The 20613-nt window shown below is 33.5% G+C and overlaps 2 protein-coding genes across 2 annotated transcripts in view; both read left to right on the forward strand.

The window, feature by feature from the left end:
- Positions 1 to 3441, forward strand: part of HELRODRAFT_82034 (hypothetical protein) — a gene marked incomplete at both ends in the record, with an annotated part of 8970 nt that extends 5529 nt beyond the window's left edge. Inside the window, 4 exons of the mRNA XM_009022424.1 lie at positions 1479 to 1641; positions 1861 to 2003; positions 2844 to 2979; positions 3159 to 3441. Of these exons, the coding sequence (XP_009020672.1) occupies positions 1479 to 1641; positions 1861 to 2003; positions 2844 to 2979; positions 3159 to 3441 (725 nt within the window). The remainder of the gene's footprint in view (positions 1 to 1478; positions 1642 to 1860; positions 2004 to 2843; positions 2980 to 3158) is intronic.
- Positions 3442 to 5969: 2528 nt separating this feature from the next.
- Positions 5970 to 14435, forward strand: HELRODRAFT_187164 (hypothetical protein; the record flags this gene model as incomplete). Its single annotated transcript, XM_009022425.1, has 21 exons — positions 5970 to 6038; positions 6653 to 6780; positions 6984 to 7079; positions 7234 to 7402; positions 7590 to 7691; positions 7973 to 8118; positions 8431 to 8546; positions 8804 to 8853; positions 9154 to 9249; positions 9515 to 9619; positions 10158 to 10262; positions 10717 to 10794; positions 10932 to 11051; positions 11203 to 11351; positions 11608 to 11724; positions 11901 to 11996; positions 12136 to 12237; positions 12614 to 12767; positions 13015 to 13083; positions 13425 to 13560; positions 13581 to 14435. 20 exons carry the CDS (start codon positions 5970 to 5972, stop codon positions 13488 to 13490), a joined length of 2133 nt encoding a protein of 710 aa, XP_009020673.1. The 3' UTR covers positions 13491 to 13560; positions 13581 to 14435.
- Positions 14436 to 20613: the final 6178 nt, after the last annotated feature.

The following is a 20613-nucleotide window of genomic DNA, read 5'->3' on the forward strand; positions in this document are numbered from 1 at the left end:
TCTTTGAACTAGTTATTGTGAAATAAACTTTTTTTAAATGTCTCATAAACATTTGAGGCTATGACATGAATGAAAATAATATTTATAAACTAACCATATGGAAAAGCAATTCCAGTTAATCTCCGAACACCTCAAAACTAAAAAACAAATGAATTAATATCCTATGTAGGCAAATCACCAAACAAAGAAATCCACATCGAAAGGAATGAAAAAGTAATAGGAGTGAATGAATTGAATTGGAATGAATGTACCCAGCAAAGGAGTGCTAACCATGCCATTAAACTGCCCACACCACTGCCCATCTTGCCCTTTCATTTGACAGCAGAATTTCGTTATAAAGTAAATTCGACTTTTATTTCAGTGCGACTTTTAAATGAAATTTTTTTGTTTGTGCCTGCTTCAGGATTCTTCTGCGGCTTGCTAAGTATAAATTTGTTTGTGTACGTGTGTGTGTGCGCGTGTGTGTGTGTTTATGTTTGCCTATGTTTGTTTGTCTGCTATTTTTTGAAAATGATGCAATTAGATTCTTCTCTGGGATGTGTCTTGAATTGAAAGTTGACAAACAATGAAGCGAGATAATTTTGTAAAATGAGATTTGATGGCTGCAAAGTTTTTTTTTTTAAATTCTCTGCAATAAAGAATGCAGGCAAGTAAAAAATTTCAAAAGTGTCATCAAAAACGCCGTGGCAGAAACTGGATTTTTTTTCCCACAAACAAAATCTTAATCCATCCAAGACTTGATTTTTTTCTCTATGCATTCCTTTCGGCATGAAGCATAAATGTGCGTGTAAGTGTGTGAGTGTATGTACGTGTATTTATGTGTTGTTCGTGTCATTGTGAGTTTGTGTGTGTGTATGCGTGTGGAGAGTGTTTTGTGTGTGTGTGTGTGGTGTGTGTGTGGTGTGTGTGTATGTGTGTGTGGACGTGTGACAGTGAGCATTTCAAATGAAAGTTATTAAAATTAAAAAAGTAACAAAAAATCGTTAAAAAGCCAAAAATAACTCATCAGCCTACAGGCATAAATAACATTCAAACATTGACTGTACATGAATATTTATGTCTCCAGCCTCCAAGAAACTTCCACTGAAAAAATTTCTCATGTTAGCACGTTGTTCCATGCCAGTTATCTATGGCTGTCTGCCTGTGTAAATTTTTATTTTAAGGATTAGCAAACAAGTTTGCTGATAAGATTTATTATCACGCTCTGTGGTTAGGAATGACTCGTAAAAATTTTATCGTTGTTGTTGTTTTACGTTCACTGAGGCATATTTCAAAAATTTTTGAAGTTGTCAAGATTTTAAAAGTAAAAATTTTATTTTTGTGTACCATGCTTAATGTCGAATCGCCTAATCAACGTATTATTTTGCTATTCATTATTCAACAACTTTAAAAAACAACTGCTGAACAAACGAGCAGATGAACAAACGAGCGAACAAACAAATAAAAACATATGAACAAGCAAACAAATGAACACACAGCACGACTGGACCAGGTAAAGCACTACATGACGACGCGGCGAGTTCCTGAGCAACTTCAGCTGCGTGTCATCCGCTGGTTCGACTACCTATGGACAGGCAAAAAGAGAGGAGAGAGTGCCGTTGATGAAGACGTTACATTGAGTCTGCTACCTGATAAGCTCCGGTTACAAATGACCTCTAGTTTTCAGTTATAAAATTTGCGTGTAACTTCGGAACGACACAAAACACACAGATTAAACATCTCTTTAAACACAACTGCCAAAACACTTGCACAATAACAACAACAGCAAAAAAAGACAATAACAAGATACAGCCCAAAAAAGATACTTTACAACCAACAAAAACCCCATCAGTTCATCTCCATTTATTCACCGCCATCCAGATCTGAAATAGCACTGCACCTACACCTGGAAACGTTGAAACGGGTAGAAGTCTTCCAACACACAGAGGTCGGCTTCCTAAGAAGTCTCGTCCTCTGCATGAAGTCCGTTCTATTCTCGCCTGGAGATTTCATATGTAGGAAGGGTATGTACATTTTTTTATCTTGTTGGATGACGACGTGTGCGTGTGTGTTTGTGTTTGTGCTGTGTGTGTGTGTGTGTGGTGTGTGTGTGATTAGGTGATTAGATTGTATCCATGTATCCGTAATTACCAAGTTTTGTTGATCATATATATATCTTGTTTAAATGTATTTTAACGCGTTTTACTTTTTGTTTGAATTAGTTTGCGTCTATTTCGCGTGTGTTTGAATATGTTTCTTTATATATGCGTTGATAAGCATGCGGCGATTTTGAACGCGTGTACGTATATATTTTTAAATATAACTTTCTTCCGTAATTAAGTTATATTCGCGTGTGTATGTCGGAGGACAGGAAAAAATTGTATGCAAATGTGCGATGGTTTTTTAAAAAGTTATCGCTTTATGTAAAATTAATTTTAATTGACAGCTGCCAATAACTTCTTACCTGTTACTGGCCGAACATTATGTATTTTGTATGTGTTGTATAGTGTATGCGTAGAGTATGTATGACGTATGCGTAACGTATGCGTGACGTATGTGATGTTTGCGTTAATTACGTTGGCAGCTGGTACTGTCAATATTTAATTAACGCAAAAATAGACCCTCCGAAGCGCTATCTTAATACCTACACGCAGAGCGCCATTCTACATGCGACGGTTGTTTTTTGAGATTCAAAGTGCCTATGTGAGAAAAACTGAGATGTGAATTTTACTTGTTAATTTTTGCTTTCAGTAATTTAATTGCTATATATATATTTTCATATTTGTAATAAATATTTATGAAATATTTTAAGCCAAAAAAAAACACAAAAAACTTATACGAATCTTTAATCGTTGCATCACTAGGCGAGATAGGTCGCGAGATGTACGTCGTGAGTCGAGGCAAGCTGCAAGTTCTATCCGATGAAGGCTCCGTCCTGGCAACGTTGAAACCTGGCAGCTACTTCGGCGAACTCAGCATCCTCAACACGGGCAGCAACAGGTTCTAAACGTACACCTACATGTCCAAGTACAAATACACACACAAATACGTACAAATACAAAGACACTCTTATAAACAAACAAACAAACAGTCAATCAATCAAATAAACAAACAAATAAACAATTACACGTTGCACGTCATCAGCAACAACAACTCCTCCAACCAACATACTTAAACAGACGCACAGCTTCAGTCATATCAGTCGGCCACTCAGATTTATTCTGCCTATCGAAGGTCGACCTGTGGAATGTCCTGCAAGACTATCCGAGGGCCAGAATTAGGTTGGAGGCCATCGCCCTCAAAAAAATGCAGGGCTACCAAAAAGCTGAACAACAGAAAGAAAAACAAGGTCTTTTTTCGTTTTGTATTTTTTTAATTTTTGTTTTTACGTTTCGATTGAATATGTGGAAAAATATGTGGAAAAGTTTTTTCACAAATATTATAGGAATAAATTATGATTGAGAATGTTTTGTGTTTTAAATTTTGCATTAGAAAAATTATTCATAAGTCGATTTTTATAAATATTTTATCAAAATGAATTTAAAATCATATAACTATTAAATTTATGATTCTTGTTTGACTTCTGAACGATGAAGTCAAACAACAAAACACGTACCTACAAACACAAACCTGATTTCAATGAGGTGATGGATGGATGGATGGATGGATGGATGGATTGGTGGATGAATGAATGGATGTGTGAAATTTTATTTTTCCAATTTCCAGCTCTTTTCAGGTGCAAAAGTTCGCAAGCCCTTGTCAATACATTCAGATGATGATGATGATGATGATGATAACGACGACGATGATGATGATGATAACGACGATGATGATGATGATGATGACTACAATGACGATGATGATGTTGATAATGATAAACATGACGTTGGTGATGAAGATGATGATGATGATGATGATGATGACGATGATGATGATAACGACGATGATGATGACGATGATGACTACAATGACGATGATGATGTTGATAATGATAAACATGACGTTGGTGATGAAGATGATGAGGATGGTGATGCTGGTTGCAACTAATTATATTCATTAGCCCGATAAGATGTCGAACTCATAATGCCAAGAGCTCATAGTCATTGTTATCCAATTCAATTTGTATTACCATGTTAATTTTTTCTTCCATAATCATCAATACTGCATCATCATGTCTTTTAGCATTCCTTAACATCACCATAATCCTCTAGAATTTTTAGATCTTATCCTAAATGAGATATTTGTACATTGCGACTTGTATTGTCTGTAAAATCTAATTGATTTACAATTGTCTGGGAGTTTGTTTTACTATCATTGTTGTAATCATAAAAAATAAATTGACAACAATTATTTCAATTTAAAACATATTATGATTAAAAAAAATCTTTAAAAAATTCCATTTCTAAACGAGAACTTCACACAAAAGTTGATAGAAAAAAGCATTGCTAGCTAGAAAAATATTCTAATGCATGCCATAAAACAAAAATAAATTAATCTCAAAAAAACCTTTTAACGTAAAATAAATTAAATCAATAAAAACACATTAATTTTCAACAAAAAAAAAACAATTTCGAAAAAAATGTAAAAAATGGAAAGGTGACAAACAATGTTTTTCCAAGAGAAAGAGAGGGAAAAAAATTGTGACAGATGGCTTTTTGTGGAGCAGCATGGAAAATATTTCTTTTCAAATCTTTTTGTTTTTTTCTGCCTCTTTGTTGAAAAGATTAATGAGACATTGCAGCAGAAGTATCCGGTTTCTATTGCAATGTATTTCTAATATAGAAACTGAAGATGAGGATGATGAGGAATATGATGGAATTATGATTAAGATGATGATGGAGTGACGATTAAGATGATAATAAAATGGTAATGATAATAAGAGTGATAATATCGATGATAACGACAAGATGATTAAGCTTATAGCACTGAAATAGTCTGCCAAATGATATACAACGCAAGAAAAATAATTGAAACGATCTGGATAATGATTTCATTACTGATGGATGGATAGTAGATAGTGGATGAATGCAAATTAACTTGACCAACGGACTGACGGAAATGAACATAATGATGAGTGTGTCTATCTTGACGTACTACATCATTCATCTGTGCTAATGATGGCAGAAAATGTAAAACGAACAACCAGCGCTAATTTTATATCAATAAAAAAATTTATTTTCATCCTTAATAATTTTTTTGATATATTTAAAAGATGGAAAATGTATAACTCACGATTAAATATTTCCTCGTAAGCATTAACAAAAGTTGTAGCAAATTTGCGTGGAGTAAGTTGGCGCTGCAGAGGAGCTTATAGCTAAAGACGATTCATTGTGATTATGTTGGCTCTCTGATCAGTAGATACATCCATTACGACGCCTTTTATTAGTTATTCTCATGATAAATGAAGTCATTTTTGTATGGAAGTAGTAATAATAATGGATATATTTAAGCGTGTTGGAACATATAATTTATTGAAATATATGAAAAAGAATATAGTTAATGTGAAATAATGTTATTCCCAAGACAGCCCTGACTCATGTGAATGAATTCGAATTCCGAATGTAAATTCAAATTTGAATAACGATTATTTGTATTAATAAGTTAATGAGATACACACGCAAATACACACACACACACACTTACGCATAACGCACATGTTTTCTACTAGATTATGCTAATAAAAACCTATATTAGATTAAACTAGATTTGTACTACTTATTCCTTTTTACGTTTTAACATGTGTGTGTGTGTGTTCTGTATATACCATGCATGGATATATATGGATATTATACATATCCATGATATCATGTATGATGTCGACTAAAAAGAAATAAAATGTATCAGGTTGGGCTATTAGTTGTATCATAAGTTGCTGGGGAATTACGCCGTCGTCGGCGTCGCCAAGCAATTTGATGATTTGTTTGATTTGCAGTTTTAATTAAATTAAATTTAAATTATATAATTTATTTTATTTGTAATTCATGAAAAATATGACGACGTTTATGTATCCAAGCGCTCGCAGAGATGACACTGTTGTTGATGATTATCATGGCTGCAAGGTTTTTTTTTAATTTAATAATATTTAAAATTTAAAATTTTAATAATTAATATTAAAATTAAATTTTCCAATTTTAAATTTTTTAATAGTTTAATATTTAATTTAATTATATAAATATATTATTAATGGATAAATAAAATATTACAACTTTTTCTTTCACCTGATTCCCGTTAAATTTTAATGTTGTGATGTAAACTGTAAAGTTTTAACGGTTAAAACTTTATAGTTTACATCACAACATTCACAAACAAAACACTTACATAATTGCACCACCATAACATTGCAGACCATCATATCATGTGATTTGCATACTTTGAACTAATCTGTTTATTTGGTAGTCCGTTCGTTGATTAAATAAATGCCATTTAATTAATTTGTTAAGCAAATTATATATGTGAGCGTGTGTGTGTGCATGTATGTTTCAAGCATTGCTATTAATTTGCATCTTTTAATTTTGAATATTGCAATAAACTCTGTACTGTATTTGTGTCTGACATTTATAAAAAAAATTAATAGATTAAACTATAAAAATTATTTAAAACATGCATTAATGATTAATCAATCAATCAATTATTCATTTTAAGTTAATCAATTAGTTAATTTTAAAAATAAAAGGTAGCAGACCCATACAGATGGTTAGAAGATCCATATTCAGATGAAACTGTAGAATTTGTTCATGCCCAGAACAAATTGACCGTTCCTTACCTAGAAGGCTGTGAGTGCAGGGAGAAGTTAAATAAGAGGTCGGATTTGTTGGCCGGCTGGTCGGTGCAAAAATATTAAAAATTATCTTGAGTCAGAAAGAAATTGCCAATGTTTTTAAACATAAAATTTATTTTATTTTATTTTCAATTCTTTTTATATTCTGAAAAAAGTACTGATCGCAAAAAAATACTTGCAGACTGTGAAATGTTAGATAATTTTTCAGAAAATATAAAAATTTCAGGATTACAGAACTTTGGAATTATCCAAAATATGGGTGCCCTCAAAAGCATGGAGATAAATGGTACTACTTTTATAACTCTGGCCTACAAAACCAAAGGTTGTATAACTATTTAATGAATTAATTAATTATTTAATTAATTAATATAAATTTTTATAAACTTTGAACATCCGATAATTTCAACTTTTAACAAAAATGGCATCTACCTATTTACACTCAAACAATTACACTAATCCCTAACTACCCCGCCTAGTGTCATGTACGTTCAGTCATGCCTTGATGGCCCCAGCGAGGTATTTTTGGACCCTAACTTGTTATCAGAAGAGGGCACGACGTCAATCAGTACCTATGCATTTTCGGAAGATGGGAAATATTTGGCATATGGTCTCAGCGAAGCTGGGTCTGATTGGGTTTACATAAAGGTCGGTCAGTTAGTTGCTGGTCATTTATTAAGGATAAGAATAAGTTTCCATTGAACTGGTTGTTGGTCATTTATCAAGGATAAACATTTGTTTTTAACATTTTTTCACTGTCACATAATCTCTAAGCACTATTCTCACTACATGAACTGCTGGCTGTTTCTAGCAACTGCTTGATGATACTATTCAGATTAAGAGTACAGAAAGCAAGGAAGACTTTCCAGAGGTGCTGAAACACTGCAAGTTCACTTCACTCTCGTGGACTCATGATAATCTAGGATTCTTTTACAATGTTTGTTCCATTCTTTTTTTTGGCATGACACTTTTTTTTGTTTTAGTTTTTTTTTTTTATCATTTAATTTTTGTGGATAATTAGGATTGATTAAATTTGTTCATACACAAGAAATGTTTACAAAAATGCACGCACACATACACACAAACACACACACACACATATAAAATACGTACACTTTTTTAGAAACAGAAAAAGTATACGGATATACATACGAATTACAAATACGCACAGAAAGTACAGACATCTATTTAAAAAATGTACCCCAAATACCATTGCAGATATACCCGACAGAGGACGACGGCAAGTCTGATGGCACAGAGGTGACCACAAATCTCAACCAGCAGCTGTGCTACCACAAGATCGGGACTGACCAGTCAGTGGACGTTGTATGCGCTAACTGGCCAGATAATCCCAAGTGGACTACGTTAGTCTTGATGATGACGGTGGTGGCGTCTGTGGTCCTAATGATGATGATAGTGGTGATGATGATGGTGATGATAGTGATGATGATGATGATGATGACCCCAGTTTTAGGACAAAAGTTTTCTAACTGTGAGAATGATAATAGTTTTGTTTTTTTTTGAAAAAGTTAATGCATAGTCTCTATGTGATAACTACTGCAAAAATTCGACTTACCCACTTGAAAATACACACACCGTACGAACGTACACAACCACATACACACACGCGCGCGCACACACACACACACACACACACACACAAATATTTTCACCAGAGGTGCTACAGTAAGTGATTGTGGTGGATACGTAGTTTGCACAATCCATGAGGGATGTGATCCAGTTAATAGACTCTACATATGCAAACTCTCCGATATTGACTACAAGATTGAAGGTTGGTTGGTTGGTTGGTTGGTTGGTTGGCTGGTTGGTTGGTTGGTTGGCTGGCTGGTTGGTTGGTTGGCTGGTTGGTTGGTTTGCTGGTTGGTTGGTTGGTTGGTTGGTTGGTTGGTTAGTTGTCTGGCTGGTTGGTTGGTTGGTTGGTTGGGTGGTTGGTTGGCTTATAATTATATTTCATGTCAATTATTTTAATTCATTATACTTTTATTCTAATTTAATTTTAATTTTCTTCTTACTATTTTACAATTGCAGGGTGTCTGCCTTTCGTTAAGATTGTCGATAACTTTGACGCAGAGTATGATGTTAGTTGTTGAAATGTATCACTTAGTCCGCGTATAAATGTATAAATCACACACACACACACACACACACACACACACACACACACACATACACAGACGCACAATGTTGTGGAGAGGATAATTCTAAACATATTGAGACTTTTTCATTAGTTTAGGGCTATATTTGGTTTTATATTTAATTGTTTTTTTTAGTTTATTTCATTTTTATTTGTTTTTTTTGTAATAAATTTACATCATTAAGTTTACCCTTCACATACATTGTTTCGACCGACAACACGATGACGTGAACAATCTAAACAGTACATAACAAATGAAGGTAGCTTGTTTACATTCAAGACAAACTTGAATGCCCCTCGATACAAAGTCATCAACATTGACATCAACAATTATGACCAGGTGAATTGCCGTCTTCATCGTCATCATCATCATCGGCTTAATCGTCGTCATCATCAATTTATTATTATCGTCATATCATCATCTTAATCATTACTCTCTCCAAATAGGCATATATGTATAGTTAAGTAGTCAACATCAGCATCAGCCCAGAGTTAACCATCATCGTCATTGTCTATTAACCATCAATAAATCGACTTCATCATCATCCAAGACTCAAAAACCAACACATTGTTATAATTACCAATGTGTCGTGATCACTTTGTAGAGTAACTGGAGGAAGCTGATTGACGAGCAAGAACGTGATGTTTTACAGTGGGCTTCGTGTGTTGCCGGTAACAAACTCGTTCTATGCTATCTGATTGACGTTAAGGTACTACTACCTACCTACCTAACTAACTAATTAAATAACTAACTAACTAACTAACTAACTAACTAACTAACTAACTAACTAACTGCATATATCTATCTGCCTTTCAAAATATTGCTTCATCACAGTAAAAATGTTTCATTTGTTAATGTTTCCAATTTGAAATTGGTTAATTTTATTCAAGAAAGCGCTACATAAAGTGCACAGACAACAAAAACATTAACATAATTGTCGGTTGATGGTTCAGCTAATGTTTTTGCATAATACATTAGTACTAAGTTAGTATACTTAATACTGATGTGATAATGTACGTTTTAAATTACTGGCAATGCTGTAAGTTTACTTAACATTATTCTCTATTAATGAAAAACTGATTCGGCAATTATAATTAAATAATGAATTTTATATACTATATATATAAATATATGCCATATTTTATTATATATATATATATATATTTTTATATATTTATAATTTTATGTATCATATACATATCATACAATAATTAATGATATATGATACATTTTTTTACACCATATAGAGCGCGCTGTATGTGCACTGTTTAACAACTGGTGAAAAGCTTGCAACATTTCCTTTGGATATTGGGGATGTGCAAGGATTCTCTGGAGATAAAAGATACACTGAGGTCTCTCTCTCTCTCTCTCTCTCTCTCTCTCTCTCTCTCTCTCTCTCTCTCTCTCTCTCTCTCTGTGTGTGTGTGTGTGTGTGTGTGTGTGTGTGTGGTGTGTATTTACTGTGATGTTTATTTGGTATAGCAATATATAAATATATATAACCTGTATGTATCATTACATTGTATATCATTGATTTTATTGAGTTTGTTTTTATTAAACTTTAGAAGCGTGTATTCGTATGCGTGCATTTCTTATCTAATTATAATTTCAAAAGCAGACCAAATGTTCAACCAAACAACTCATCAATCCATTTAATCAATCACTCAACTAATCAATCAAGAAAGCATTCAACCAGCCATTGAAATAATCAATCAACAATTCAACCAACCAATCAATCAACCATCGAAATAGTCAATCAATCAATCAATCAATCAACCAATCAATCAATCCATCTGACAACTGAAGATCTTTTACAAGTTTGTCTCCTTCCTAACTCCCGGCATAATATATTACTGCAACCTCAAAGACGGTTACGACTGCAAGGTAGTTAGTTGATTAATAATATTTTATAATAATAACGATAATCAGTAATAATTTTTCATCCATATAGCGCCTTATTTACATCGTCAAATGGCGTTTGTTGTTTTTTTCAAAGGTTTCGTGAATGTTATCTTCGTCAGGTCTTCAATGAAATTAAGTTGGAAAGTTTCGACGCCAGTCAGTTTGAAACCAAACAAGTCTTCTATTCAGCCTCAGATGATGCTAATGTCAAGATTCCGATGTTCATCGTTCATAGAAAGGTTGTTCTTATTTGCGGCTTCACGTCATTAATTTTTTTTTAAACTATTTCACAAATGTATCAAGTTCAAAAGTACAGCCCACTATCATCATCATCATCGTTATCTTCATCATTCTCGTCTTCATCATCTTCTTCTCCATCATCTCTATTAGAACTTGGCACTGGACGGGAGCAATCCAGTATTTCTGTACGGTTATGGAGGTTTCAACATTTCCATCTGCCCGACGTTCAGCGTCAGTCGTCTCGTCTTCATCAGCCATCTCTCTGGGGTCCTGGCAGTCCCTAACATCAGAGGGGGAGGGTTGGTAGTAGTGACGTTGTCGCATTACTTTGACCACATTATCGTCACATCATTTGACCACATTATTATCACGCTACTTTTTATTTTATCTTGTCTCATCTATCTTATCTATCAACAAATACTCGCATTATCATCACATAACTTTTCATCATCATATCATTACGTTGTCCTATCAGACTATCAACACATGCTCACATCACCAGCGCGTCAGTTCGTCATCACTTCAATCAGTATCATCATCACTAATCACCATCAGTGAGTATGGTGAAACGTGGCACAAGGCGGGAATGTTGAAGAACAAGCAGAATGTTTTCAATGATTTTCAAATGGCCGCTACCTACCTGATTGACAACAAATACTGTTCTGCTGATAGGTTGGTTGGCTGGATGCCAGCTAGCTGGCTAGCTGATTGGTTGGATGGTTGATCGATTGATTGACTAATTTATTCCAACAAATTATATTTAAACTCTACGCAAACACACACACAAGTACACGTACACACACACACAGACACAAACACACAGACACAAACAAACACATACCAACCAGGATAACGATAAACGGTGGTAGCAATGGTGGCTTGCTAGTGGCAGCGTGTGCAAATCAAAGACCGGATCTCTTCGGCTGTGCCATCGCTCAAGTCGGGTCGGTGGCTCTAACTAAAATTTTATCTTATTATTCTTATCCGTATTATTTCTATTATTTATTATGACTTATTTTGTTATTATAATAACAATAATAATAATAATTATTATTATTATTGTTGTTGTTATTTTTTCTCCAGTGTGATGGACATGCTACGCTTCCACAAGTTCACCATAGGACATGCCTGGACAACTGATTTTGGTTGCTCTGATAACAAGGAGGATTTTCAAACGCTCATTAAGTTAGCTAGCAAACGTTTTTTCGATGTATATAAAGATAATTTTCATTATTATTATTATTATTATTATAAAATATTAACACGACCAATATTAATCATCATCGTCGTCGTCGTCTTCATCATCTACATACTTGTATTCATTTGTTTTATTGTCTTGTTGATTGCTGCTGTATGGTTTTTTTCTTACTTTCATCAAACAAATTTTAAGTTTAGCTAACGCATCTGGTTCTCAGAATTAAGTAGCGTAGCATAAAGTAATGAGAATAGCCGATTATCACAACCACCACCACCACCATATCTTCGTGTTGACCTTCAAACGCCACCAAAAATTTCACAACGACCCGACTTAATTTCACTGTAAAACAACTCCACTTTTCAGATACTCGCCCCTACACAACATCCACCACAAACCCCCTCACCAATACCCTGCTACCCTCCTCTTGACTGGTGATCACGATGATCGGGTCGTTCCACTCCATTCCCTCAAGTTCATCGCTCAGCTGCAGCATGTCTTTAGAGATATTCCTTCTCAGGTGTATTTTGTGTGTGTCGGTGTTGGTTTGTGTGTGTGTGTGTTGGTGTGTGTGTATTTTTCTTTCATGGTTGTCATTATTATCGGTTAACATTATTATGTGTTTTTTATTTTAAACCGTTATTATCACTTTTATTATTGTATTTATAATAATTGTGACTTCATCGAAAACTCATCATTACGACATCATCAAAAAGTCATGATGACGTCACCGTAATTTGTTATGACGTCATCATTGTAACAATCAGATGAAGCCTCTCTTCATAAAAGTTGACGTCAACACTGGGCATGGAGCTGGAAAGCCGACTCTTAAAACTGTTTAGTGCAACTACTCATTTTGACTCTATCAATTCCTCCATTTTCTTTGTTTAATAATTAATTTGTTTAATGGTTAACATCTTCATCTCACTCGAGTAAACAAGATTTTTTTGCTCCACTTGTTTCATTTAAACTGTCCAAAGACACAAGGGTAAATTAGTTTGTATGTTCTGTTTGTATGAGCAGTTTTCATCAGTCAGATTATTAATTGACTATTAATTAATTATCAATTGAGTTACATCCTATACGAATATGTCTTCCAACCAAAATTTTCGTTAAGATATATAAAATTTAATTTATTTTTACCTAAAAAAACATTTTCGTTTTCAATCCGCTACAGATAGAAGAGCTAACTGAAATCTACTGCTTCATCATACTGAACCTCAACCTTAAATGGGTCGATTGAATAATTCAACTGGAACGCGAACTTATAACCAATATATACAATCTATATATTTATATATTTAACATATGTTATATATATATATATACATACATATATATATAGTATTTATATATACTATTTTTATTTCATTTTTGTTTGATTTCTTCACTAATGTTTCCTCTATATCTTTCCTATATAGGATATATATACATATATACTTGTGCTTATTCATAATATCTCTAGTTTGTACCATCTGCGATATATTATGTGTTATATATACGAATAGCTTGTCTGGGTTTATTAACAATTTTAGCATTTGCTTTCTGTATATTTTATAAACGTTTCATTTACATGATTTTAAGTCACGATTGAAACTACTTAACGCTGTAGATTATTAAGTTGTGCAGTCTATGACCTTTTAACCTTTAACCTTTTTTATGATTTGATAACATTTCTATGCACAAACATTTTTTTGGTTCAATATAAACGATTTTATTCTTCACGCTAGCTTTTTTGGAGTATAGTAAATCCCATACACTATGCTAGAGCTTATATTGAAATTGTTGCTATTGAAAACGCTTCTAGCGGTCTAGATATATAAAAATGTATTGATTCTATTGTACGTGGTTGATTTTGTGTGTGTTTGTCTTCTGTGGAAATATTTTTGAATTGTTTTTGAAAATTTTTCGAAGTATTTTACCTGTTTGGCGTAGATGAGGTAGGTGTTTTATTTAACACGCACAGATGTAGAGGGAAGCATCGCCAGTGAAGGAACCGAGAGTTCGGTTGGTGTGAGTTATTCAAGATTTACTAGAAGCATTAATTTATTATTCTCAATGTTTTGTTTTTAATGTTTGTTTGTTTTTTTTTTGAAAAATAGCGGGCTGTTACATTTCAAAAATTGTATGAATAATTTGGCTTTTGAGTTTCGTGGGAAAATGTTTTCAAAATAAAGATGTTTTTTAAAATGATGACGTCATTTTTAAGTGATGCAACGAGAGTTCGTTTGTTAACTTTTCTAAGTAGAAAAAAATTTCTTCTGAGAAATGAAAAAAAAAATCAAAAGTCTCTTATTTGTGGGCGCAGCGTTATGTTTTATTTCCAAATAATGTAGAAACCATTTTTTTCTCGCTATTTTTTGAGGGAGTTAATCATTTCAATGCTAAGTAATGAGTTAATCTTTTTTATTAATATTGGTTTCTATATTTAAGTCAGTGTAACTGGCCGAGGCGAATTTAGTAGACAACTACTGTCTGTAGTTTCAAAATAAATTTAAATTTTCAAAATACACCGTCAAACAACTTATGGTAACTCTTTTTCAAATTTACTTCTTTCCAAATTATTCCTACCTCATCCGCTTGTCAAAAAATCTCGTTACCCACAACTGGATCGTCGGTGCACACGTAAATTATTAATTTCTTCTGTTGTGACATGTTTTCTCTTTAAAACGCAATTAATATGTCAGCGTGGTTTCAAAGAAACAAGAAAAAAAACAATTGCGATGCCTGTCGTCCCAAATATTTCTCCGTGTATTTCTGTTCGTCTTGCTGCTGCTGCTGCTGCTACTGCTGTTTGACGTTTCATGTCATGCCTGAGAGCACGTACACACCATGTGCCGCGAAGAAATCTGTTGGTGAGTGGAATGGTTGTAAATCGATCTGCTCCAACTCTGCTTAGTGCTATTCAACAGTTAATTTCTCCTGCTAGCAACAGATTAATTTAATTACAGCTCTGTTTTATGCTGGACATTTATGTTGAGATGTATTTTTATGTTGAGATGTATTGAGATGACATTTAATTGAAGGACAATTTAATTTGTAGCGAAGTCGTGCATGCATGCTTGTTGATTTTGTTCATCGTTCTCAAAAGAACTCGAGTAAGATAGTTCAAAAGTCGACAATGTTTGTTTAGTTGGGTGGAATGATTTACAAAAAGTTCAGTCTTTTCTTAGAAGGTTTGATTTTTAATTATTAAAATTGCGGACGAGTGCATTTGTACGGCTTACTTAAAGTAAACAGCCAGTGCGTGGAGGCCTCTTCACATATGCTCTTTCTGCATTTGTATCATACAGCGCCTCCAATGTTACATTTCATTTGCTTATGCTGGTTGCACGCACTAGGTTTAAATATATGTTCAAATGGATACATTTATCTTGTAATGGTTTCTAAAAGTGAACACCAATCATTATTTGTGGAATGTTAAAACTGGATGATCCCACCATGTGAATGCAAAAGAAGATTAAAATTTGAAACTGCGATTTCGAAGATGACGGAGATAAAGTAACGTTTTTACTAAAAAAAACAATGCTTTCAACTAAGTTAGTATCCGGCCAAAACCTTTAAGACTTTTGGCATAAACTTTTCACTTTTGCATAATTAAAAACGTCTTTGAACAGTCATGTAGACGCTTTGAATTCAGAAGATTGTTTAAATTCTCACCTGCTTTTAAATGTTTCACCCGGTTAAATCATTATAACCCGGAGAGAAGGTTGTTTGATGGGATGAAAAGGTTACAGAAAATAAAGTGTTAAACAGAACAAAAAATTGCCAACAACACGAGTAGCTAAAAAATCTCAAATTAAAAAAATAAAAGTGTTGTTTTTGAATAATAGAATTTGAAAAAAAAGATTATCCCGTTAGTCCGGTTTAGGGGTTCAGACATTTGGCTTGTTTAATTTATCGCTGTAAATATTGATTTTAAAATTATACAAGCAATCCAATAACTCAGTCTAAAAAACAACTTTTATCTCAGCAATCGTGTAAACAATTGAATATGTAAAATTAAAATTTTCGACATAGTCAATCTTACTTTTACTTACTTTCTGTTCAATCAATCTATTTCAAACAGCCAGCTAAATCGCAAAAAATCATTACCTCGTTTATACAAAAAATATTTTATTTTAGTTTTTAAAAGTAATAAAACTTTTTTAATAATTAAATTAATCTTGGTTGGCAGCTAAAAAAAAGTGGGTGATACGATGCGGCCTTGTTCTTAGAACTGAAACTTCTCTTTCTACGTTCGTAATTTTTTTGCTGATGCCTGTCAAAAGAAACTTCCATGCAAAACCACGCAACGAATTTTATGCTGTTTTTTTAACAAATGCTGCATGGTGAAACGTTGAAAGAAAATGAATCGTCTGAACATGAATGTGAATGTAATAATAATGCTGTATAACTAAGTGCCGAAATTTAATTGCTGTGTGTAGCTAACGCTGTGTATGTGTCATTTGTGAAGGACGAAACGGATGACTTAAGAAATTGTTAGTTGAAAGCTTGTTTTAAAGTTAAACAAAGGAATTAGTTTTCTAAGAAATCAAATTTAAAAAAATTGTTATAATTTTATTATCGGATGAAAAAGTTATTTCATACATCGTGCGTATGAGTGCAATTTGTGAGGCCTTTAAAGTTCACAGATCATTTTTTATGTCGCAGAAGAAATACTTGGATTAAATTTCATCTTTCAATTGATAGGGTATCTCAAAATTTTATTTCTTATGTATGCTGTCACAAAAGCATCGTCTTGCAAACATGATAGAGTGGACAATTTTTAAGAACAACCTTCATATGAAGTACAAGCAGAGAGTAAGGTATCAGTCGAGAAATGTAAATTACGGTTTAAGTGTCGGCACGGTGCAATGATTGAAGTGTCTGCGCCCGAATACAAAAAGATCCCCATCTATAACACCCATTTTTGGTCTGGTCGTTCGTAATGCCATTTTTCATGCTTGCCCACCCCTTGTGTTTTGAAAGCTTGAATGTACGGTAAGTTGTATTCCTTGTGATTCCTTGTATGTGTGTGTGTAGTGTGTGTTTGTGTGTGTGAGTGAGTGTGTGTGTATGTGTGAGTGTGTTTGTGTGTGTGTGTGGGTGGGTAACGGACATTGTTTGCTTGACAGCAAAAGTGGTGTCTAAAAAATTTATAACCATGTTTTTTCTACTTTGTGAAAAAAAATCTTGCGAGTTTGTCACAAGATAGAAGATACTTTGTTGAATAGCATTCTTGCCATTCATTTAAAAAATTAATTCTTTCTAATTTTTAAAAAATAATACAAAATTTCTCGGCGTGTGTTAAAAATTTCTACACTAGCATTCCCTATTGAGATTATTCTCATTACATTTTACAAGCTTTCACTAGTGCAAATAATTTTTGCTTGAAAAAGATAAACTCTAAAAAAATTTTTTTGATTTCAAAGTTAAAAATAATAATGCGAACTTATAAGTATATGTTTTCTTACCTGTATGTGTGTGTTTGTATGTGTATCAATAATCAATAATAATCAATAATTTATATAGCACTAATTAGATAAAATTCAAAAGCGCTCTCACACATTAAACATATCAAAAATCAATAGTTAAAGGATAATACATAATAATAAGCAAAATCAAATACCCAAGACAAAACACAAAAAACAGAAACAATTGATATAAGGTGATAAACAAATATCAAAAATAAAAAATCAACTGTCATGACAATCAAACCATTTTGAAATCCAGTGAAGAAAAAAGACACATATATAAATCAGCTATTATGGAAGAGACTCTTAACACACACACACACACACACACACACACACACACACACACACACACACACACACACATATATATATATCATAACAAGAGCTTATGTAACGCCAATTAAATAAAATTCAAAAGCGAACTCAACGTTAAACACAACATGAAATATGGATAAATCAATAATCCGACGGTAGATGATAATACATAATAATACGTAAAGTCAGAAATGAAAAACAATAAATAGAAACAACCGATATATAAGATGACTATCTAATAAAAAAAACAAGCATCAATTGGCAAGACAATAAAACCGTTTTTAAATCAAAAGAAATTAAATATATACACACACACACACACACACACAAACCCACCCACACACACACACACACATACATACATCATCTCTCATAAGAAAACAAAAATGTTTTAAGTTCTTTTTTAAAGCGAGTAATGTGTATGTATGTATGTATGTATGTATGTATGTATATGTGTGTAAATGTTTGCGTGTTTGTTTATGTGTGTTTGTACGTGCGTGTGTACGTGTGAGTCTGTAGTTATAACCTCATATGTAAGGTTTATGTGTGTATGTGGATGTGTGTATGTGGATGTGTGTGTGTGTGTGTGTGTGGTGTGTGTGTGTGGTGTGTGTGTGTGGTGTGTGTGTGTGGGTGTAAGTGTACGTATGTGTGCGTGTCGTTATGTTGTGTAGGCTATTTTAGATTATCTAATAGAATAGATAAAGCGAAAGGTGCAGACGAAAGTTTTTATTCTTTGGCTTATTGACACACTCCTTTTAAGAAAGTGACAACTTTCAAAGTTTCATCTGAAGACTCGGATCTTTGATATGTTTAAAGAATTCGAGTCTATTCAATAATAATAGAAAGCAACATGATAACAACGATATATATTCCTTAAAAAGTTTGATAGCTGCTTGTATGCTTGTATGTTTTGTTCATGTCTTTTTTATGTTTGTCTTGTGTTCTTTTTTTTGGATTGTTTATTAAGTTTTAATAATGACGTCATCATGATGCACTTCCGCCAAGCCTATTATTCAAATTTAAATCCGCGCATTAAAATTCAGCTGTCACGCCTAATCCCATTCACCGAGTTGCTGGTTAGGCAGACCCACGTGTTTGTTTATTATCATTTTAAAAATAAATTTGAAAAAACTACACATGTGTTCGTCTAATCTAAAAGTGTAATGTTTATAATATACACACGCACATTTACACACTCGCACAGGTCCTGTGTGTGTGTGTATGTATGTGGTGTGTGTGTCTGTGTGTGTATATGAGTGTGTGTGTATATTACATAACTCTATATTTTGTTTAATGATTAATTATTCATAAAGTAATTTTAATTTTTCAAATTTTATTTCTTCGCAGCGCACTGCATGTTAATAAGATGCGTCACTCCTTTCGCTTGCATCATTTAAAAAATCTTTTGTTTCAAATTTAGAAACTGTTTGTTCATATCCTAGTGTTTTGCCATTTATATATATATTTATATTAATTATATATATATATATATTGTCAGAATTATTAAATAATGCTGACTAAAAATACTGCAAAATTTTCAACGCGAAATTTATTCACTCGATAGGGGGCATGGTGCAAGTTAATTTACTCGATAGGTGACAACGTATTTTTTTTGTTTTGCAATTTAGATGACGTCATAAATTATTATAAATTATTTTAAAATTTAATTAGTACTTTTTCTGATTAATTGGACATGCCTTGTAGATTTTTATGTTTTAAAACACCCGAAACAAAATCTAATTTTGTTTTGATAAGGAAGGGTGTGAAAAGACTTGAGAGATCAACTGGGTACACCAGTTAGAGAAACTGGGTTCACCAGTTAAAGAAACTGGGTTGACTAGTGAGGCAGCTTCGAATAATCAGTGCCTCTTCTGGTCCCTAAGAGACTTAACGCGTGATTCTATGCTCGTTGGCATAGTTTCAGAAACGTCTTAAGTTCTCAAAGAGTCAGCCTTGGGTTCACTAGTTAGGCAGCTTCGAGTAATCAGTGCCTTTTCTGGTATCTTAGAGACTTAACGCGTGATTCTATGCTCATTGGCATAGTTTCAGAAACGCCTTAAGTTCTCAAAAGTGGATTCAGTACGAGACTCTATGCTCATTGGCATAGTTTCGCACGCGTACTGAAGACGCACAATTTGTTACCGGTGTTGTTCTGACTCTTGTTGTCTTGTGTTGGTCGTGCGAAAGCCGATCAGACTCGACGGCCCAGTGAAAACAGGCCAAGGTTGTGCGAAAGCCGACCGACTGACAGACAGGCCCAGTGAAAACAGGCCTTGGGTTCTGTGAAAACGAATCCGCCTCGTTGTTTTGTTTCTTGTGCTATTTGTCGACCTAGGGTTCTTTGCTGGATTCTATACTCATTGGTATAGTTTCACACGCAGCTTGCAATTTCCATAGGCTCCGATTTTTGTGATTCATTTTTTTTATTTATTGGAGTTGTATCGACATCACCATCGGATACACACGTCGAAGTTGTACGATTAAAACGCCAAGAAACATATTCCAAGTTGAAGACCCAACAAGAAGAGTTCTAATTCCTGTATTCCAGTTTTTTCATTGACATTTACATTCTTATAGAGTTCATTAGTT

This window comes from Helobdella robusta (assembly GCF_000326865.2).
Source record: "Helobdella robusta unplaced genomic scaffold HELROscaffold_31, whole genome shotgun sequence".
NCBI lineage: Eukaryota > Metazoa > Annelida > Clitellata > Rhynchobdellida > Glossiphoniidae > Helobdella > Helobdella robusta.